Raw genomic sequence first — 23,869 nt, 5'->3', positions numbered from 1 at the left:
TTTGTTAACTAAGGCAAGAGTCCTGTGAGTCGGGTGAATTGTGTTTCTGTTATAGTTCAGGTGCCAATTTCATGGTCTCACCCAGCCTAATTGTGGTAAATACACTTCCTGACCAGGTGACAATATCATAGGCTTTGCAGAACTGACCGATTTCCTTGTGTATGCAAGATTCAGAATATTTTGTTTATATTTACCGTTTTATTGCTTCTTCTTGTCTTCGGCGTTTTTCATTCTTCTCCTTCAAGTAGGCCAGGTTGGTTTCATTTCTCAAGCGGTCATTCTCTCGAGCAATGTCTGATGCATTCTGAATAACCAAGCCATCATAGGCCTTCATCCCCATATCCTCAATATATTGGAGAAATGTGTCCAAAGGGTCTTCCTCAGGATTAGAACTCATCATCTTGGAGGGTATCATGTAAAAAGGAACACTTCCTGTAAGATGAGAACACATTTTACCTTTATCAAAGGTGAAGATAAAAATCAAGGCACTATATATTCATCCTAATATCTTGTCAGTCCAAAGCTCCAATAATTATGGTAGAATCCATTTAGAGAAAATGTCTCATTAGAAATTACAAACCAACAAGTGTATTTGAAGTAAATATTAAATGAATATTGGTGGAGTAGTAAATACTCCCCTCAAACCAATAAAATTAGCACATCAAAAGCCAAATCTCTCAAAGGTAATATGAGCATACAAATACAGTGTGCCAACATCAATGCTTGGTTTATGTATTTAGCGTCATGATTTTGTTTCTCAGAAATGTGTTCTTATATCAATAAGATATATCAGATCCAAGCTTCATTTATTTCTAATTGCTATAAAGACTTCTCTGCTCAATTTCAAATAGAACGATAGAATTATTTGAAATGAACTTTCTTATTGTGTGTGTTTTCCTTATAATTTTAAATTAAGATCTACAAACCTAATCCATTTGTGCAAAACATAAGCAGCAATCAAGGAAATACACATTTCTAATATAATATGTTTTGGAAATAATCCCTTTGTGATCCAACAGTATTTCCCAAAATGGTGCTCCATCATGACTTCTTACTTAATAACTCAAATATCATAGGTCACCAAGATCACATTAATTCTCACCAGTCTGGTAATTCAAGCAGTGACAACTACAATTATCACTGCTGCATGAAGGTTTAAAAACCCAAACCATAGGACAAATTACTGAAAAACCAAAATCATATCAAAATACAACAAAGCATAAGAATTCCAACCAACACATATATGATGCTCCCTTACAAAATGATGGAAATAATAACTTCTACCTCCTGCTGATGGAATGATTTAGAGAGGTGATGCTATAAAAAAAATCAGTGTAGAGTTTAATAACAATAAGCATATAATAATGTTAGTTAACATTATCATGATAAAAGTACAGGTAGAAGATTGGCAGCAGTGGTAATGTCAAATGTGTGTATGTGCATAGATAGATGGGTGATGGAAAACCATCAGGCAATGAAAATCAGGGTGCCCTGAAGTAGAAGAATCCAATGAATCATAGAAATCAATGAAACCAGGGGATAAAGAAATGGTGTCTTAATCAATCAAAAATAGAACTGAAGTTCAATTAATTAATTGCATACAAGATAAGTACTTTACCCTTTTAGCTTGATAAGGCTTACTGTCCTCAATTGCATCTTCACTGTTGTATAAAAAACTTGTATAATTGTGTCAGATTGTAAAATCAAAAGCAAAAAGAAAAAATGTCGGCCATTTAAAATTATAAATTACATTTATATCTTTTATTTTCTTTAAAAGGCTCAGAAAGACATTTTTAAAATATCAGCCAAACTATCTAAAGTAAATATCCTAGACTTTCATTTTTGCCATTATAATTCATTTTCATTTTGATTTTTTCACAAGTATAATCATGTTCCATACCTGGATGGTAGCTATAGAAACTTTAATTCTTATCAGAGTTTATTAGCATTTCAGCTGTCAGTCAATTCATATGTTATTTGAGTCCCACTCTGAATTTAAAGATTTATTATCCAATCTGTAAGAAATTGTTGAAACTAGAAGATAGGAGTTGTTTGTTGACTCATGATTTCCTTTTTGTTATGTTAGGTTTTATTATGTTTGGTTTGGTTTTAAGCCATAATGGGATGGCAAATGAAATGATCTTATAATTCCAATTATCTAGCATAATTGAATTGTATTATAATATCAGTCCATGAGTGTAGATGCTCACGTGGTGGACATATATAGAAATAAGAAATTACTGTGACAAACAACTACAATTTTCTGGAAAAAAAATAATAAAGGAGCATGACTCTCAGAAGGCTGAAGTGTTACCATTATTGAGAATTTATTTCTACCAAAGACTTCAGCACTAGGGGTACCTGGGTTTAAAAAAAAAAAAAAAAGATCTGTATAACTTTATGGCAATTAATTCTATCATAGTTAAGTGAGCCAAGTCAGTCTTACAAGGATTCCAGAGATAATGCCTCAGGGTGGAAGAGGAACATTCCCACTTTGCCCTTGAGCAAAACTGAATATATCTCATTATGACAGGTACTACCCCCAAATTCGTGTTTCTTCCCTTAAATGTTCCTCCCATACAAATGACACCAGACATTCTTTATACAGCTTATGTATTCCAAATATTAACAAGGTTAATTGGGTCCTTTCGAAAATTAATTATTTCTCTAAGTGGTCTTTTCCAATCAGCTAGAGTTTAAGTTGTGTTTATTCCAAGACAGTTTTAAACAATAATATCATAAAATATTTATACTATGGAAAGTTGTACCATAAGATATTTTTTTAAAGTTGAGGTAAAAATTTAAGGAACAAAAATCAACCATAAAACCTAGTAAAACTTACAGATGATGAAACCCGATGAATATGATAATCATGTTTGTCATCTAGTTCTAGGGAAGGATTTGACTTTACAATTGTTCACTTATTCAAGTAAAATAAAATAAAATTTTATTTTATTTATTTATTTGAGAGAGAGAGAAAGAGCACGTACAGGGGGAATGGAAGGCAGAGGGAGATGAAGACTCTCCTCTGGGCTCCTTGCTCAGTGTGGGGTGCTGGACCCCAGGACTCTGGGATCATGCCATGAGCCAAAGGCAGACCCTTAACTGACTGAGCCATCCAGGCACCCCTATTCAAATATTTCTTGAGCAGCTATTATGAACCAGGCATTGATATGGCAAAACTGTGTCCTTCTAGACAATCACATTGCAGTACGTAAGCATGATAAATAAAAAATCACAATGCAGTGTGACAAGGGCACTGATTCAGATGGCAGTGGTAGCTTTCATTGGTTCATCATGATTTATGGTCACCATTTTTGAGGATGAACACAGAACATTTTTTGACAATCATATGACAATTATATCTAGCCTTCAAAAATAAATATAAACAATGGGCTTGAACCCTACTCCTATTTAAGCATCACACTTTTCTGCTCTCTTGTCCAAAAGGTAGTTTGTAATAGGGGGCAGGGCAGAGGACAGTTAGGTAGTCCTGAAGAGCATAACATAACTGAGCAGTATGTCCTGAAAATCCCAATGAAAGGAACCCTAGGTCTCTGACTTTGTGTAATTTAATGAAATCCTCTAAAGCTTTAGTTTCCATGTTTCTGCAATGGTGGTTGGAATGATACTTACACTGTTGGAATTTAAGTCAGAAAATTCACATTCAAGAAATGTGAGCATAATCATTAGTACCTAACATTGCTATTAGATAGTTTTTACAATTCTTAACCATGACCAAGATGATGTTTAGTAATCACTCCTTGATTCCTTGATAAACAATTTTTTTTTTTTTTTTTTTTTTTTTACTTTGGAACATAAGTGAATAGAATGTTCAGTGCAGTTCAATGTTCTTAGTCACAGATGTGCAAATGGAGTCATGGAAGTCATTCATAGACTTGCCTCTACCGAAATGCGTGCAAACAGATGGCTTATCCATTTTGTCCCATTTTCTACACCTAGGAAATAAGGGAGTTGGCACAGAAGAAACATGAAGCTCGAGCACTCTGTCTCCACCCTTCCAAGCCAAAGGATGTTTCTCAGTCCCCTGAACTCTGAATGAAGGGATTCATTCTTTCACTCCTCACTAAAGGAAGGTTAGGCCTCACTAAAGAAAAGGGAACTTGATGTGAAGTGTCTGTCTTATTGCACCTGCTACAATTTCTGTGTAGTGAGAACCCACAGTCAGGTATGATCATAAATCTGTTTGTCTTTCAGAAATTTATAGTTATGGCTAAGATAGATATTGAATAAGGTATGCTCTATACCACTAAAAACTTGGCTTCATTTTGACTGCTGGGTATTAAATCAAATTCATTTCTGGTCCCTGAACGACAATCCTGTATGCAAGTATTTTGTAAAGGCTTGTCTTGAGCACCTAATTCCTAATGTTGGCATCTTAGGGAGACCACAGTTAAAAAGCAAAAGAGCACTTCTCCTTTAGGTAGCATATGTAGCCCTACTGTGATAAGTAAGAGATTCTTATTAGACCTCAAATGACTGCATGGTACATTTGTGACAACAAAGTGACCAAGGTTGAAGGGAGCTTTTGGTTTTGCATTTTTCTAGTTATCCCCTTTATTTGAATTAGTATATGTCTACAGCCATTTTTGCTCCTAACAATTTAGAGCATTAGTTGAAAACTGACATATTTGGTCTTCATTTACAAGGTAGATAGGTTTTAATAAGAATGTATGAGATGGACTCAAAGAGTGTAAGATTTGTATGTGTGTTCTTTCTCTTGGAAGTTGTGGCTAATATTGAAAATCTGTGTTAGGACTGTCCTGGGAAAGCACTTAAAATGACCTGAAATCAGAATCCCCATACAAATCAGACAGCTTCACATCTTCACATCTTCACTTTATGTCTTTCTTCTACTGCTGTATTGTGCATTCATAAAACCCTCCTTTTGTTTGATTTTTTGATTACTATATTTAAAATCATTGCCATTCTAATAAAAGCTACAGATGTTGGCTTAAAAACAACTGGATAGTTAATTGTTCATCTTTATTTTATTCTTTCACTCTTGTAACTTATTCCCTGTAGACCACACCCTTCACAAAGACTATTTTATATAATATTGTGATGTTTCCTAAAATTTCACTCTATTCAGCTAAGATGAACCAATTTAAACTGGTGAGATTGTGGTCCATATTTAAAATACAAGCATTTCACTTTGTATTGAATTAACCATGTCTTTATTTTCTTTTGTGTAAAACCATCACTGTACCTTATCCATGCTGAGCCCAGAGCTGAAAATAGCATTACACTTCTTTACAATGTTTCCACTGAAATAAAACTATATATTACACATACAAAGGTATCCAAATGGAATCCATAGAAACATAAAAACCCACTTCTTTTTTTTTCTTTCTGTCACCATTACTTGCATCCAAGGAACCCAAGAAGCTGAGACACTACATGACTTTCAACGTTAAAGTGAAAAAAAAAAAAAATAGAGCACATTTTTGAGAATTAAGTGTTTGCAAAAACTTTAAGAACATGTATTTATGTAGATTTACCTTGTAAATTAAGGAATCAATTTTTTTGTAGCCTCAGTTTACCAGAAGATATTTAATGTGACACTATACTGACTGGTGTTAAGATTGGGTTCCCATGGTATAGAAGGTATTTAATTAATTATAGGCTGTTGTTGAAGGGTCAGATAAAAATTAAGCATGCCATCTTATTATACATGCTAAAGTATTTCTCTTTTCTTAAAATCCCCAAACAAATTCCTTTTTTAGTGTAACTTCATGTGCTGAGACATCGGTCACTCTGGTTCTACAAGGACTGGCTCAAGTGGGTGTGTTCACTTACTTACCAGGCAGAGCTTTCTGATGGATCATTGGCCACCATTTACCAAAAGTAGGGTTCTACTCTGTTAGTATCATCTGAATGAATTAGCCCACTGGCCCTTGTGTGTGCCTCTTCTTTCTCTTCTTAAACTGTTTATTCAGAATTCCTGAGATAGAACTGTTTTCCATCTAAAACTTTGGTTTTCTAAGATTTAAAGTTGTGAAAACTCCTTTAATCCATATATTGGCCATATCTACTGACTGATAGAGGAAGAAAAAGCAGCTGTTTGGGATAGAACTGTTCTCCAGTTCTTGAAGTTAAGAAGCTTACATTTTAGGTAACAGTTAACCCTATAAGATAATGTTATAGCTAGAATAATGTAATGTTTATCTTTTGTTATTATTATAATTGTGGGGGTTTTTTTTGACTGAAAAAATACATATAAGGGAATAAATTTTCTGGTAGATAGATTAGGCATTTTACTTTCTTTTCACATTTATGTATTTCATTTCATTTGCACAAGGAAAACTGTTCCAGGCTCCTTTCTTTAGTTATTTCTGAGGTTTTTCACACCACACCTGTCTCAACGCTGTGAGGAAGTTATTAGAATTGGAACTATTAAAATTTGATTTTCCCTTCTACTCCAGACATTGCATCTTCTCCAAGTTAGAGAATTCTATTTTGTCCAGCAGGATCAACTTATTCAGGTAAGTTTCCCAAGGAAATTTGAACTATTTTGCTGTTGTTGTTCAAGAGGAGGAAAAAGATCTCTTCCATTTTCTGCATGTACTCAGACCAATTTGAAAACACATTGTGACAAAATATAAGTATTTAAATAATCAGGCTTCATATGCATATGTAAAATATGTATGCAAATTAATTTCTAAAATTTGCTGACTTCACATAGGATCAAATCAACACAAGATTGCCTGGTTATAATTCGTAACCTGTGCAAACCCCATCACAATTGTTTCTTCTGATAATGTGTCAAAAATAAATAATCATTTCACTTTGATTATGCTTAAAATCCTACGCTCAACCCCACAAATGGTCACACTCATTTTCTTATTCTCACTTTCATCAAAATGCAGCTGTTCTGCCCAAAATGGGAAATGTTAGAGTTAAAACCACGAGAGCTTGTTCAAGTGACTACAAAGACACTGATTGCTTTTTTCTCAGAAAGCAGATTACTTTGTTGAGTTTTTCTCGACTCTCTCCCTTCCCAAAATGAGTAAAATAGGCATAGATTATGTTAATGGAGTAGCATTATAAATCGGACACTGGCCCCCAACTCCCAGGTTGTCATGGTGCTATTTGTCTGTGTTCTAAAGAGATAGCACATTTCCAGTAATATTAAGGACTCATACAAAATGTCAATGGCTGAGGTACTTTTCTGAGCCTTTGGCCAAATGTTTCCAGACGCTTACAAGGCAGTATTTGCAAAGTAGATATAGTCAGTATGATAAATTGCTGACTGGAGCTGCAATGGAAACCATCTAATTGAATTGAGAGGTTATGACTTTTTTTTTTTTTTTTTTTTTTTTTTTTTTTTTGGTAACAATAGGCAGCCTTCTTTTCTTTAGGATTTTTGCACTTCTCTTTCTAAACTTTGCAAATGCCTCAAGTCCTTGGGCTTCTCAATAGTTCCTTGTGAAGTTATGGTATTTTCTTTCAGGTCAGTTTTCACTGATTTCCTAAACTGTCAATGTCCTTCAGAGTCCCCTTCTTTGCTGAGTTGGCAAACATATGGTGCAATTTCCACAGAGAAGTAAAATAATTTTGGTATTTCTGGCTCATGTATTCTCATGTTAATCTGTTTACCAATTGACAATATAGAAAAGAACTTGGAACATTATTTAACATGTGAAGAATTAAGACAGGAGTTAATTTTCACTCTTGCTCTAAAGTAATTCTTTCATACTACTTGGTTATAAATTTTTGCATGTTAAAATGACTAAGACTACACTGTGTAACTTCTTACACTGGATTCCTTTTTTGGGGGCTATGTTTAAAAAAAAAGATATAGTCCTATGGTACCAAAACAACTTTAGAATTTACTAATAAGAAGGAAAACATTATTTCATGTAATAGTTCTTCCAGCTAGGGAAGACAAATTTCTTGTATTTAAAATATTTCTGGTTCTTGGAAAAATTAAAATGGAGACACCCAACAAAATAAGTGTGTGTCCCAAGTGAAACAAGTCTTCTTAAAGTTCTACAGAAAATATTTGTTGTGATGAGACTAAGGAAACCTTCCTGATATCGAGTGATATTAAAATACATGTTTCTCAAAGAGGTTTATGTCTACTCAGTTAGGAAGAAGCTTTGGTGTATGTCTGATAGTTGGGTTTTTTGTTTGTTTGTTTGTTTGTTTGTTTAAAATGCAAAATTAAACTGACACAAATGTGCTGAGAGACTGTTATAAAATATTTATGGTATGGAATAGCAGATAAATAGCTAGCATGCACAACGTGAATACCAATTAACAACCTGGAAAATATTTTCAATGCATTTAATAATTTAACATGGCTTATTTTACCAATGAAAATTTAGTTTAACCATTTCTGTGATAATGTAACTAAGTGAGTAAGAGGGTACAAAATAGCCTGAGGCTTATTAAAGCCTTGGATGCCTTCGCTGTGGCTTTATTTCTGTTCCACCTAATAAGACATGCAAACTTCAGCATTAAGTATCCCCAGATAAAATTCATTCCATTTCATAGCTAGATTGCTTGGTCTATTTAGTGCTGGATTCAATTAGCATGCTTAGAGAATCTGAAAAATGAGATACATACCAAAATTTAAGTCTCCAGGGAGAGCTAAGTGCAATAATCAGAAGGTGACTTGTGTCTGTCAGAGCCCTCTCTCGCGGTTGATCTCAGGGCAGTTCTGTAGGAGTAATCCAGCACCATAAGAAACAGACTTGTAGTTCAGCTCAGTTTTTCTTCAATTAAAGTGCATTGTATCTGGATGGGAAAAGTGTCCATTCCCAGATTCTTCATCACTAGAGATCAGAGCATTCTTGATGTTCTTCCTATCAGATAAAATGGCCTTTAAAGTTTGCTAGGAAGATACGGTGGCAGAAGACAGGTGCTTGCTTCCTTAAATCGACATTCAGAGAAAAGAGGGCATAGCTAATGGGTGGGGATGAATACACAGCCCCTCTCCTTCCAGGTCCAGCAGGAAAGAAATTGAATGATTTTACCCACTTTGCTACACAGATGATTACAAGACTCGAAGCAATCACCCAGGCTGGCTAAGGTGCCTCATTTGATTATATTCTGTGAAGACAAAAATAAATGAAAACAAAAAATCAGAAGCATCCTCTCTAAATGTCTCCTTTCAGCCAAAAAGATGCTCTTTCTCATTGCCACTTACATACAGAAGGTTTGGAGCAGCCTAGCTTGTGGCATCGTCCCTCCCCCGTGACAACCAGCTCTCTCTCTCATTCTCTCTCTTTCCCCTCCCTCCCTCCCTCCCTGCCCCTGACTCCCTCCCTTCCTGCTTCTCTCTCTCCTCTCCAGCTGCCTTAGTCTGTTGATGCTGCTGCTGATTAATCAGGGATTCTGAAACAAAGAACCTACCTTCTGAAATAAGCAGTAATCTTTCTTCTCTGTTTCTGCAATCCGTCTGCATTGAACGGCAAAGCTGCCAGCATTCTAGCACCTTGGATAGTTCCTGCTCACTAGGCCCATTGGAAACGGGAGGAGAAGAAGGAACTGAAGAAATGACAAGAAACCCGAAAGCAGCATCGTTCTACTTCGGATTTCGCCTCCCTGGGGCCTCCCATCCTCATTAAAGTCCTCACATCTAAGGCAACAGAATCTCTCTCTTTTATCTGTCTGAACTGAAGCCTGATTAGTAAATAATAAAACAAAAAAAGGATAAAGAAACCCCTTCATTGATATCCACTACAACACAAATTCAATCTTTATGGAGAAGAAAAATAGAAATCCATCCAAAATAAATGTTCCTACTACAGAGGGTGTTTCAGTGATAAGCTTTTCACCCCTGGCATGGCTAATAAAAATGAGCAACAACTTAAATGGAACATCGGGATCTCAGTTTGATACCCTTATTTGATATCAATTTTGCCTCCACCCTCCCTGCATAGCTGAGCCAGGCACACAATTACTGCTGACGTACTTCGGGCTGCTGCTTGGGGAAAGAGGGGAGGAGCCTTTTAACCTCATCAAAACAGCTTCATGCCACCTGCTCCCATGGCATGAGAACAAAACTAACCCACTTAGAAAGAACATGCATGGCACACACGTATGTTGAATAAAGATTGCAGGCGGAGAGGGAGCTATTTTTTTTTAAATAAAAATAAGATGTGGATTAACTCTGGTGTGTGTCTCACTGACTCCTATAGACACACTGTTGAAATTATTTAAAGTCATCCTATTTCCTACATTTACTGAGGACTCTCCTCATTCCATTCTTAAAAGCCTGCTGAATATATGCGTATATGCCATGTTATATAATATAACTTATATGAATATATTTATATATGTATGCAAAAATATGTGTTTCTATACATACACGCATAAGCTCTAAGTTTTTATCTGACCTATTTTTCCTCAGAGTAAGAAGTATAGTGAAGTATAATATGGATGTTTTATTGTGTAAGTTGGTATTATGGCAATTGTAACAATACAAAGGAGTTTCTGCTTAAATGGGACTCAAATAAGGGAGGAAACAAGCTTTTGGTGGGGGAATGACTTTATTATTTTATCCAATAGTGACCAGTAGATTTTTTTCACTACATTTTTTTCCCAGTAACTCTTTTTGTTAATTACTTTCACTTACAAACTGATTTTTCCCAAGGATTGTCCCCAAAGTCTAAATTCATAACTAATTTCTTAGAACAATATGATATCTGAATGTAATTTTTCATGCACCAACAGACCCTAAAAATAATAAACTTAAGTTTATCTTCCTGATTCTTAATGCTATCTGAAACTGTACTACAGTCTTGCAATTTTTTTTTAATTTGGAATATCCGGGGAGAAATAAAATTAACATTGTGCATTGCTATAAGAGTTTCAGTTTTCATATATCCAAATGTGCATTCCTAAAACAAATCACATATATCACTTATTTCTACTTTTTGGATAGAACGGAACATCTGTTTCATACACTGTGGAAGATTAGATAGAAGAAAGAAGGAAGGGGAATTTAATTAGGAAAGAGAAGAGGTCACATCTCTCTCTTTCCCTCTCTTTACAATTCTGCCCCCACTTTCTCAAAGAGTGTGGGGGGAAAAGGTGCTTCAAGTACCACTTAGAAACTAGTAACAGTCACCACACTGTCATCAAGAGGTTATTTTTGGTGGTCAAGTGTTCTCATAGGAGTTATCTTTCAGTATGTGACCAAAACCAGGAAAAATTTCTCCTAAAGATATTCTGTGACAGATACTTTAGAAAGTGGAAATAATTTAATCATGACTGATAACTCTATCAGGTTTGGGGGAACTACATGTTTTAACTATAGAGAAGGTGAATAAACACTACTATAAAGTCCATTTCTACATAGGAGAAAATTAATATCCAGAGAAGCATACTGACTTGCTTCAGGACTCACTCATAGGCTCATTGGGATAAGGATGAGAGGTCACTGGGCTGCTGTGCTCTCATCACCCTTGAAAACACAGTGGTTCTCAGTCATATTCATATGCATTAGGATAATTTCAAACAAAGTGAGGTTGTTAACGATTGAGATAAAACAAAACAAAACAAAAACAAAACACGCACAAAGACAAAAACACCATTATCCTCTCCCCCAACCAAAATCTCGAGTAAAAAGGAGAAGAGGGAAAGCATAACATGTAGTTCTTTACATTTCATATTTTCAGCTTCAGGAAAATTTATGATTATTATGTTTCTTTCTTTTGTTATTCCTTACTTTTTTCTCTTCTTTTCACAGAATAGAGTTTGGGAGCCATCACATTGTATCAACCTTATCTTTTCAACCCCATGCCCTTCTTATTCCAAACCACAGTATACACTGATTAAACAATGTCTTCTCTGCAGATATATTAGTGTCTAGAAGCTTATGGCACCTTTGGGGATTAGTGTCTAGAAGGTCCCCAGAACTAGTTCTTTAGGTCTCACTGAATGAAACAGAAAAAGTCCCGTACTTTCAAATAAACTTAGAACCAAATGTAGAATTCATCTCTAATAATTTCATTAATATTCAGAGAAAAAGTTCAAAGTGCAAAATTAAAGTTGAATTTTTTTTATATTAAGAATAAAGGAATATAGATACCAGCAAAGCTCAGATTATAACTATATGTTTGGTTTATTTCTTGAACATCTTTATAAAATACACAGGTGTTTCTGATGTCATAGAAACCAGTCATTGAAATACCTCATGACTTATCTCTTTCAAAGTTCTGAAGTCAAGATAAAGTTGGGCTTTCTGTTGTGCTATACTAACAGAGTTGATGTTCTTGGGGTTAAGTAGGTCCCTTCCATGAACTCAGATAGACAAGGGGCACTGAAGCCTTGAAAGTTCTTCTTAGCCTATAAATCAGCCAGATGGCGAGGAGTGCTTTCTGTATAAGTGATGCAAAGGAGAAAATGAGAATTGAAACAAAGTAATCCAGTTACCTAAACTTAAGGGGTTTATTCAAATATATCAAGATGTACTCTCTGAAGTCATGTCATAATTTATAATAAAGCCTTTCTAGTTTTTTTTTTTTTCATGATCTGTAATCTTTCTATTATTCTTTCCACTTTTAGCTTAGGGAGATGACACCTCTGTTATAATGAAATTATTCCACTAGGGAAAAAGCTAATCTTCCCATCCAATCAGGATTTCTAAGCATTCTGGTAACAGCATGAAATCAAAGTCTTGGTAGAATGGGAACCATATGTTCCTCATGATTTTTGCCTATACAACAATGTAGATGTTGACAGTTGTGCATGACTCAAGGACTGTCAAGCAATGGATAATGATACAGTGCTCCAGGATCCAGAATACAGAGAAACTGGGGGGAGGGGGAGGTTTATAGTCTGATAATATACACGAAAGCTAAATTTTTACTCTCAAGAGAGCAAACTGGCAATAAATGGAATATTTCAAGACAGGAAACATACCAATCGACCCAAACATAAGAATTGATCCCTCTTTTCTTTTGTCCAGCAGATATTTCCTCATGAATGTTTCAGAAAAGTTTACATTTATAATAAAATTATATTTGTCTCTATACTCAAAAGTAATAAAAATATTGTTACAAAACAATCGTGTGTTCTAGCAAACAAGATACTAGCACTTCAACAAATCTCCCTTCTTTGAATGGATGATGTCTACTCGAGTTTATAATCAGGGATACTTTACCCTGGTTGTCTGTCCTGAGTTACCACTGTCAAGCCTTGGTATGTATTCTCTGTATTATGAACTACCCCATCAGTAACTCTGCCACCAGTAAAGGATAAATTCTTTTTTTTTTTTTTAAGGATAAATTCTTGAGAGCTTTTTCATTCTCTTCCTAGCACACCTATTTCATTCTCCAAGTGTGAAGACTCCTGAAAAAGTAGGATCTTTTCTGTCTATTCCCAGGGCCCCAGCATATAGTTTGCACCCTGCCAGTGGCAGGGATTTGTTGAAAGAATGCATGACTCCAGATCTCAGTTAATGACATGGCCTGGCCAAGTAGAAAATTCAAAAAGCCTCATATATTTTTTTAAAGATTTTATTTACTTATTTATTTATTTGATAGAGAGAGAGAGAGAGAACAAGTAGGCGGAGAGACAGGCAGAGATGGGGGGGAAAGCAGGCTCCCTGCTGAGCAGATAACCTGATGTGGAGCTTGATCCCAGGACCCTGAGATCATGACCTGTGCCAAAGGCAGAGGCTTAACTCACTGAGCCACCCAGGCTCTCAAAAAGACTCATATATTTTAAAAAATGAAATTCTAAATCAAGATTAAAAATGCTCCTTCAAACTCAAACATTTGAAGGGGGAAAAAACTTTCCAAAAGGACCTCATATTTTCCACATGAAAAATCCAAAACAATCAGTTTTATACGGACTAGAAATGATCAGAATGCCACAGGAAGATCAACTGAATACACAAAATTTGAGATCATGTTTAGAGAAAATAATACTTTTTTTTTTTTTTTTTTTTTTTTTTTTTTCTCAGAGACACTGTCTTGGAGCTCACACTACCATAACAAAATACCATGAACTAGGTGGCTTAAAAAACAGACAGGTATTTTTCACAGTTTCAGAGCCTGGAAAGTCCAAAATCAAGGTGCTGGTGGATTCAGTTTCTAGTGAAGTTCCTCTCTTGGTTTTCAGCCTTCTTGCTGAGTCCTTACAGGATCGAGAGAGGAAGCTCTGGTCTCTTTACCTCTTCTTAAAAGATCCTACTCTCATCATGGTGATTAAGACATTCCTGATTACATCAAAATCTAAGTACTTCCCAAAGACCCCACCTCCAATTATCATCACATTGGGGGTAGAATTTCAATATACAAACATTGTATGTTGGGGGAGACAAACATTCAGTACATAACAGAGACATAAAATAAGATAGGAGAAAATTTTTTAAAAAAGCCTTCTTCTGGAATAGAAAGAATCAATTCTGGAAATGATCCCTTCTTACTAAGTTGGCTTCAAGGTGAACATATTTTTGATTTACATAAAATCTGACTTTTGGTAGAACTTGAAAAGCTATTGATAGATATTGTCTTGACTAAATACTAAAGCATGTTGCAAAGCTGAAGTGATTTTCCAGTAGCATAGGACAGTTGACTGTCAATCAATAGAAGAATTCAGTCCAGGAACAACCTATATGGGTATTTAACACGTGACAGATATGCTGTTGCATATCAATAAGTAATACAAGTGAACTGAAATATACAAAAATACAAATACAGGATTTTTACAATTCCTTGCATAAAAATAAATCTAGAGGTTTGCTACTCAAAGTGTGGTCCAAGAAGCTTCAGCATCAGCATCATCTGGGGTCTTGTTTAGTATGGGAAGCTCAGTGTCCCCTCAGACCATCTGAGTAAGGAACTACAATTTAGCATATGCCTCAGCGAGTGGTGTTTGTAGTAACATTCAAGAAACACTATCCAATGACAATTCAAGTGGTGATGGTAATGGTCAATATCTTCACTGTTGAAAATGATAGTCACTTGACACACTGTTAAGTGCTGTTGAGCACTTGAATTGTGGTCAGTGAAAATAAGGAAGTAAATTTTACATTTTAATTTATTTTAATTAATTCTAATTTAAAATTTACATATAGATAGTACTGTCTTATTGGACAACGCAGCTCCAAACCTTTCTTTGAAATACTCGTGCATAAAAAGAAATCTACTGAAAGAAACTTTAATATGATTTGGGGTAGAGATGGCCATCTAAAGAAGATAACAACAAAAGCTGAAACCAACTAAGTGAGACACAAGAAAATTGAATACATAAAGCGCAAAATATTTAAATGGGAAAAGATGATAAAGTTACTTAAACATAAAAGTGCAAAATTATTTGCAACATATATGAGAGCTAAGCATTTATATAGTCCTGTGTTATTAACAAAAAGAAAAATTCTTATAAATGAGCAAGAACGAAACACCATAGTACTAAACAAGGACAAAAGATAGGAGTGAGATATTCATAAAATAAGAATTTGAAAAAATAAATTTTTTTAAATTAATTTTTTATTTTTTATAAACATATATTTTTATCCCCAGGGGTACAGGTGTGTGAATCCCCAGGTTTACACACTTCACAGCACTCACCAAAGCACATACCCTCCCCAATGTCCATAATCCCACCCCCTTCTCCCAAATCCCCTTCCCCCAGCAACCCTCAGTTTGTTTTTTTCAAAAGTTCAACCCCAGTAGTAATAAAATGTAAATAAATTCACAAATAGTTCATTTTTTAAAAATTTTCTCATGCTGGCAAGTATGTGGAGAAATCGATAGTTCTATAGATGTATGCAACCAAATGAAGGGAAATCTGATAGTGTTTTAATTTTTTTTTTAATGAGCACACAGTCTTTGAAGTAATAATTCTACTTTAGGGACATGATAAGCATACAAAACTGTATGTTTGAGGCCACTTACAGTTAGTAATAACAGAAATTTGAAAATTCCCTGCATATTCAACAATAGGAAATTGAAAAATAAATTATTAGGCAAGTATTACAATTATGATCTAGATCTATACTCATTGATGTGAACGAGTACTGTAAGGAGGGCAATGGCACTGTTTCTGGGCAGGAATTGTCAGGTTGGTATATTGCTTACCCTACATCTTAACTGCATGGCAGTGGGCAAGTTATGTAACTTTTCTCTATCTCAGTGTATTGTTCTGAAGTGACAATAATATTAGTGTAAGTCATAAATTTATTGTGAAGAGTCAAGTAGTCCATGTAAAAGTCTGTGTAAAATAAAAACCTGTGTCTAGGATTTAGTGTGCACCAACAAATTCTAGCTACCCTTAGTTGTAATCACAATATAGTATACAGTGCTTGGAAAGATAACCAATACTACGCCTGAAACCAGTTCACTCATGTTTTCAAATCCAGTGGCCATTCTCTTCACCATCCCACTTGCAGAATTATTTTCTTATCTTCCATGACACTATATTCTTCTATTTTCCCTCTTATTTGGGGGAATTCTCCCTTGTCTCCTTTGCTGGTCCTCCTCTGCTAGGTTCTGAACATTGGAATGCCCCAGACTTCCTTTTTTTTTTTTTTTCCTGATCCCCAATCTATAAAAGAAAACCAACCAGTCACTCATCATCCCGTCAATCAGACCACTTTCTCTGCAAATACTTGTCTCCATTTGATATTATCTTTTTGATGCATACATGTATACACACATGCATATATTGGATATATTTTTGCTACTGTTTTTATTTTGCCAGTTTTTTCTTACTAAGATACAAGCCTTACGAGAAAGTACCTTCAATGTGCCTCATCTCTGGGTCCCAGCAAATAAAGAAGTGGTTCAGGTATAGGACATTCTGAACTAAAACTTATTAAATAGTTATACTGCATAGAAAATAACATAATATACCATGATACATGAACACATATAATAATACTCATACATAAACACAATATAATAACAACAGTAATAGTAAACACATACATGATGTTTATTATGTGCTCAACTTAAATTAATTCAACCATTCAATCACCACATCAATCTTAAGAACAAGAAAATATTCCTCATTTTAAATTAGAATATTGAGGCAGAGTTGAAAGGATTTATCTAAGGCTACACAATTATTATATTCAGAGGGAAATTTCTAGTACAGAAAAAATAGCATTATTGTGTTCATATCTAGATAATGATTTTTTTTTTACTCTTTAGAAAGTAGATATATGTGTTGCTTAGTTTTCTCAAATAAGCATATGCTATTTATATAATAATTTTATATGGTAATTTTGAGGAAAATGTAAAATTCTATCTTCACAAAGTTCCCCCTGAAAGAGAAGCCTTTGGAATCTGTGAGTTTCCATTTATTTTTAAAATGAGAAGCCTGGGTCAGGAGGATTTGTGAAATGGAAATGTGGCCAATGCATTACCAAGTGGGCAATATCTGCAACCAGGAGATAAAAATTCAAAAGTAGGTATGAGTAGTGTATTGGCCAATAGGATTTAGGGAAGGGTTATATTATAAAGCAAGAAGGAATTGCAGGTGGAAACAACCTGTCTAATGAAAATATTTAAAACAGGGTTAAGAAGATTGTGTCCTTCAGGATTGGGGGTCAGTTGGTTATCTGTGACTGCTTTAGTTGACACTGAGACAAGCCTGGCCCTCTTTTTCAGCTTCTGCCACTTAAAATGCTACAGTATTTCCTGAATGGAGACATTGTAGTCTTATTTAAGCTCACACAGAGTTAATAAGTATTTGAAAATACCCATCAGTAATTAGTGAGAACAGTGGAAGAAACAAATGAAAGCTGTAGCCTACAATATATTCTCCTCCAAGCCTATTTCTTCACCTCATTTAGTTAATCCAAATAAAGTTCTTTGAGGGAATTTTAAGGCAGATAAAGGAGAACAGGGAAATTGATCACTAAAGTAAGGCACGATGTACCTACATCCCTTCAAAACATAATAATCCACGAGAATGATAAATTCAATGTTCTCATTCCTCAACATTTGATCTTCTAACTCTAGATGAACTATGAATTAAATTTAAGGTGCTGGGGATAAAGTTTTGACTTAATTGTGCTGTAGTTCACTCTCTGGGTGGCTGGTCATTTTTCTGAGGTCAAATTTAAATACTGAAATAGAACCTTGTTCACAAACCAGTGTAATCCCTTCATTAAACAGATCAGGAAATTGAAGGCAGAATGTTAAACAGAGTAGCCAAGAAAAGGTAGCTGCTTCTTCGGCTGTTCAGGACTAGGCAGTTCTCTTTCTGGCTTATAGCACTTTATTTTCATTCATATATTTTTTAATTTTTTTAATTTTATTTTAGCTCATTACCTTGGAACTTAGGAAGAATAAAGTCACATATTTCAAATGCAATCCAGGAGTAAAACAAAGTTGGTAGAGTGGTGAAGTAAGACAATGAAATATCCACAGGGATCTGAGAAATATCAGCAGGCCCTGGTGATCTCAGGAATCCCCTTCATCTTTCCCCACCCCATCTCTTTCTGCACCCTCAACCAAGAGCCTACTGCACTCTCCCTGACTCCTGAAAACTTCACTGAAGAGAGAACCTGCTCTTAGCTCCAATTTGCATGCTTGCTTCACTCAACTTAAAAAGCCCTTTCCCAGATACCTACATGGCCTTTGTTGGTAACCCCTCTAACCTCCTTCCGGAATAACCTCTCTCAGTTATTAAGATGCCCCCTGGTTGGCTTTGGAGCTCTCTTGAGTTTGCAGTTCAGCTTTAGTCTTAGTTCATTAGATATCACAAAGAATATTTAACTTCCAGGTAGTTCAACTTTCTCATTGAAAAAAATGGTAACAGGACCCACGTCAAAAAGAGTTGTGATGATGAAATGACTTCCCATTTGCAAAATGCAAAACAGTAACTCTGATTGCCCTATTTTATTTCCTTGCATGTGTTTTTATTATATGTTATTATCTTAATAATATATTAACTTATTAACTCATTTATTTATTATTTGTCTCTACTGTTGTAAAAAAAATTCTAGAAGAGGGAATGATTTTCTTTTTCATCTCACATCCCAAGTTTTTGGAAAGTTTCTTGGAGAACAGATGGTTCTTAATAAATAAACATTTTGTTAAGTAGCAGGTAGTTGTTCACATTTGGGGACACCTCAGTGTATGGCCTTGGGCTCCTCTAGTCTCAGGCTTATTTCTAACCACTGAATGAAGCTCTGCTCTGAATGACAGTGTTTCAAGCTTCATAAAGAGGGTCGTGAAGGGCACCCATGGACTGGTGGCTCCAATTCTGTCTCCATGAGTCACCTGTGAGCATTGAGAGAAGTCCCTTTTCCAAATGATTTTCCCAAGTGAACCACAATTATTTCTGCAATTCTATTCTTTGTTTTTCCACTTAAATTTTGCCTTTATCTGAAGATTCCCAAATACCCACTCTGAGGAATTTGTGTTCACATACAAGTGCGTTCTAATTTGGGGGTTATCACCTAGTTTAATATTTTTTTCTCATCATAAATAGGCCTCTGACAACAAAAGGAACACTTGTGCTCATAATCCTCTAATTATTTTGGCCAATGCTTTTGAAAATAAAGAGGTGACAATACTGACTAAATGATAGAAATGAAACACAGAGCATTTCAGTTCATCAATTTGTTGTTATTAAATCTTCATATTTTTATGAATTTCTTTACATTTTAGTTTTCTCTTCATTCTTGGGTCAAGGGGAAATGAATGAATAGAATTTCAGGTAACAAAAGAATCTACAGAAAACCATGCCTTGGGAAATGAAATACACTAGGTTTAGAAAAAAAAAAAAAAAAGTGAAGAATTAAAGTAAACCAATTACTTCCCAAGTTTACATCACATTTGATCTAAGGCTTAAGAGATTAACAAAAATGGGCGCCTGGGTGGCTCAGTGGGTTAAGCCGCTGCCTTCGGCTCGGGTCATGATCTCAGGGTCCTGGGATCGAGTCCTGCATCGGGCTCTCTGCTCAGCAGGGAGCCTGCTTCCCTTCCTCTCTCTCTGCCTGCCTCTCTGCCTACTTGTGATCCCTCTCTGTCAAATAAATAAATAAAATCTTTGGGGAAAAAAAAAAAGAGATTAACAAAAATACTCGAAGGAACTACAGAGAACCAGACCAGCCACACAAAATCACCAGAGTTAAGAAAATGTAGATAGCTAATTTTAGAAGTGAAAAACTTTCGATGACTTAGATACCCAAATGCTCCCTAACCCAGGGACTATATTCAACAGGCACCCAATAAATGCTACTCATTGAAAAATGACTATATAGAAAGAGCACGATGAACAAGTTCTAACTTGCCTTTCCTCCTCCTTCTCCTCCTCCACCTTCTTTATCACTGTCACTATTATATTTCCCATGGGTATCAAGAATGGTTTTAAGTATACAAACATTTACAATTAATAAGTAAACAATTAATTAAGTAAACAATTAATTTAAAATGTTTGTGAATGAATTCTACTTGAGCAGCTAATGAAGAAGTTTTGAGATAGGGAGGGGAAAGAATGTAAAAGTCAGAAGGGAATAACAGCATGGTCCATTTATTTTAGAGTTTAAATTAGAGTCTGGTATAATCCAGAGATCTCTATTAAATTTTCACTTACATGCTTATGTTTAGATGAGTCATTTCAGTAAACTGTTTTTATTCCTTGATAATAAAATAAGATTTATAACTATCTTGTCTATAAAACAAAATGCAACCATATCAAAATTATAGGATGTTATTATAAGAAAACCATATTAAATTAAACCATATAGTATAAAATAGTTAGATAAAATTCATTTTCTCCAAAACCTTTATTTAATAAATTAAGAACATATAGCCAGAAAAATGTATGATTTGTGCAAGGCCCAACAATGATAAATCTGTGGTACAATCTAATGTTCTGGTACAATCATTATGGAAAATATCAAGGTTCCTCATAAATTAAAAATAGATCTACCATATGACTCAACAATCCCACTTCTGGGTATACATCTAAAGGAAATGAAATAAGGATCTTAAAGATAAATCTTCACTTCCATGTTCATTGCAGCATTATTCAGAATAACCAAGAAAAATATGGAAACCACCTAAGTTGTCTGTCAATGAATGAATAGATAAAGACAATGTTATATATATATATATACATATACGTATATGTATATTCCACTTACATGTAGAATTTTAAAAAGTCAACATCACAGAAGCAGAGTATAATATAATAGTGGTTGCCAGAGACTGAATGGAGGAGGAAAAGGGAGACTTTGGTCAAAGGATATAAACTTCGTTATGAGTAAGTTCTGAATATCTAATGCACAGCAAGATGACTATAATTAACAATAGAGTATTGTGTGCTTGAAATTTTCTGAAAATAGATCATAAATATTCTCACCACAACAAAAAATATGTGAAGTAATGGATGTGTTAATTAACTTCGTTGTGGTAATTATTTCGTTTTGTGTGTATATATATATTAAACCGTTACATTGTGTACATTAAAAATTCACAATCTAAATGTATGCAATTTTTGTCGATCATACTTCAATACAGCTCCAAAAATTAGTAATAACATAGCTAATAAAAATAAACTAATATTTTGTCTCCCAGTTCAGTGCTCTCTTCCCCAGAGAGAAGACCTAGATGGACGATCTGGAGTAAATGTGACCAGACTTATAATTCTTCATCTAGGAAATAATATTTTATGCTCAGGTGTATTTCTCAGGTGAATGCACCTGGGAAATCATGTAGTGAACAGCTCACTGAAAAGTATATGTAACGGATATGAGGGAAAATAAATTTTGTAGCATTTTTGTTCCCTTGAATTTCTGCTTATTGACATAGCATCATGATTTTTTTCAACTTTTTGACCTTGTTAAAAGCAATAGAAGAAAAACAAAAGTCAGAAGAATATAAAAATGTATATTGAAAAGATCTAATTTTAGTAAACTCTTAAGTACAATGTGTAAATATTTATGTATATATCATATATTTACAAAATCTCATATATATGAAATATATGATTTATAAATACGAAATATATAGGAAATCTCATATATATTTCTTAAAGTCAATGTACTGCCATAGTTTTAAATTCTACCTGTTTGAATGTTATCATAAAATTTTAATAATTACAAGGTAAAGGATTTGACATAAATTAGATTTTAGTAGATTTTCTAAATTGTATTTAATTAAATAGAATTAGAGTAGGAGAAATTGTTGAGTCTGGCTACACCATTAAAAGGTAGTAAAAGTCCGGGGTAATTACCAGTGGTTTTTAGTAGCATGTTTATTTTGAATGGAGACTCTTATCCCATTTAAAATATTCAGAGCATTATCTATAATGATTAAATTAAATTATCTATTTATGGTAAGAGAAAATACACAACTAAAGGGGTGCTATAGTAAAGCAAAACCAAAACCTGAGGCAGTGAATACTCATGGTCTGTTTTAATTTGAGTCCTTTGTGAAATATTAAATGAGCCTTAGCATTTATTTTATTTTTAAAGAAATACATGTAGAGTCATCTAAAATTATCAAAAAAAATTTTTTTTAACTACTTAGAATATCTTGAGCTTGTCTGTTTCCCAGCCATTTAAATTAGTTGTATATTTAAAATTAGTTTTATGTTGGGGTACCTGGGTAGCTTAGCCAGTTAAGTATCAGTCTTTGGCTCAGGTCATGATCTCAGGGTCCTGGGGTTGAGCCCAGACCTCCCTGCTCAGCGAGGAGTCTGCTTTCTCCCTCTCCATTTGACCCTCCCTCCTGCTCACTCTCTCTCTTGAATGAATAATTTTTTTAAAAAAATCTTTAGAAAATAAAATAAAATTAGTTATATGTTTTTAATGGAAACATTGCACTGTAGGAATGTTGTCTTACACTGATTATAAGCTACAGTTACTCTCTTTACACGCAGGACCTAAAAACTGTAATTGGTCATTGTACACAGTAAATAATTTATACAGCCTAAACAAGTACTTAACTGATTAGGAGATTTTGCATATACGAAAAATGTGTATCTCTTAAACGCATTGATGTCTTTCTTTTTAGGTAAATTTAGAGAACAATACAGGAGAGTCTGTCTTGCTTTATGAATCATTGTTTTTTTTTTGAAACGGAAACCACACTTAAATTAACCTGGAAAAAAAAAAAAAAGAAGAAGACAGCTATTGGGAAAATAGTATGGTATATTCCATCCCCACTGAGGATCTGAATGACCAATGGTGAGAGGACTAAGAATGGCTGAGCATTAGAAAGAGAGAGACACACAGGATCCAATGTTTAAAGAAGAGTCTCTCTCTCTCTCTCTCTCTCTCTCTATTTCTCCTTTTCTCTTTCTTTCCCCTGTGTCTTGGCTTGAGTTTTTCAACTATCAACTGGACTTTCCTACATAGTAGAGGAAATTGGCTGCCAACACCTCCCAAGACTCAGTCCCCAGTTCTTAACACCAAGAGTAATGATCCATATTTGAAATTCCACGAAAGAAGGGCAGGAGTGGGGTAGAGAAGAGGACTCACCTCTTCCCTCTAAGGGCATGACCAGAAAGATGCACAAATCACTTGTACTCATATCCTACAAGTCAGGATTTATATTCACCCCCAAACTTAGCTGTGAGAAAGACAGGAAAAACATGTCTTAACCAAGGAAGCCATGTGTCCATATAAATTTTAAGGAATATATTAAAGGGAAAAGAATGGTATAAATACTGGAGGACAACTCACACTGAACCATCATGGCAGAGAAGATGCAGTAAAATAATACACATATTGTGCAGGCAATGTAACTGGGGTAGAAACAGAGATGGACCAAAAGTGGGTGTTCTCCCAAAAAAGGCAGGGGATTTTTGAAGGCATTCTTAAAAAAAAAATTATTTCTTACTGCAAATGAAGGTCTTGCTGTCAAATTATTTTCATCACACTGTGAGCCATCTAAAGTTAAGACGGAGCTAGTTTGGTTTGGTT

General features: G+C 34.7%; 1 protein-coding gene across 2 annotated transcripts in view; it reads right to left on the bottom strand.

Annotated features, from left to right (window-relative positions):
- The window catches only part of NYAP2 (neuronal tyrosine-phosphorylated phosphoinositide-3-kinase adaptor 2), a 259,768-nt gene extending 249,852 nt beyond the window's left edge, over positions 1–9,916 (bottom strand). The window contains exons 1-3 of one of the 2 annotated variants that reach the window (XM_059393601.1): positions 9,382–9,916; positions 8,593–9,078; positions 195–432 (exon numbers count right to left, since the gene is read on the bottom strand). In XM_059393601.1, coding sequence (XP_059249584.1) covers positions 195–415 — 221 coding nt within the window. In that variant the 5' untranslated portion in view covers positions 416–432; positions 8,593–9,078; positions 9,382–9,916. Of the gene's footprint in view, positions 1–194; positions 433–8,592; positions 9,079–9,175; positions 9,259–9,381 lie in introns of those variants that run through there. The other variant, XM_059393602.1, reaches the window with a different exon arrangement.
- Positions 9,917–23,869: the final 13,953 nt, after the last annotated feature.

Source organism: Mustela nigripes, chromosome 3 (genome assembly GCF_022355385.1).
Source record: "Mustela nigripes isolate SB6536 chromosome 3, MUSNIG.SB6536, whole genome shotgun sequence".
Classification (NCBI taxonomy): Eukaryota; Metazoa; Chordata; class Mammalia; order Carnivora; family Mustelidae; genus Mustela; species Mustela nigripes.
This window is presented reverse-complemented; position numbering and strand designations above follow the sequence as displayed.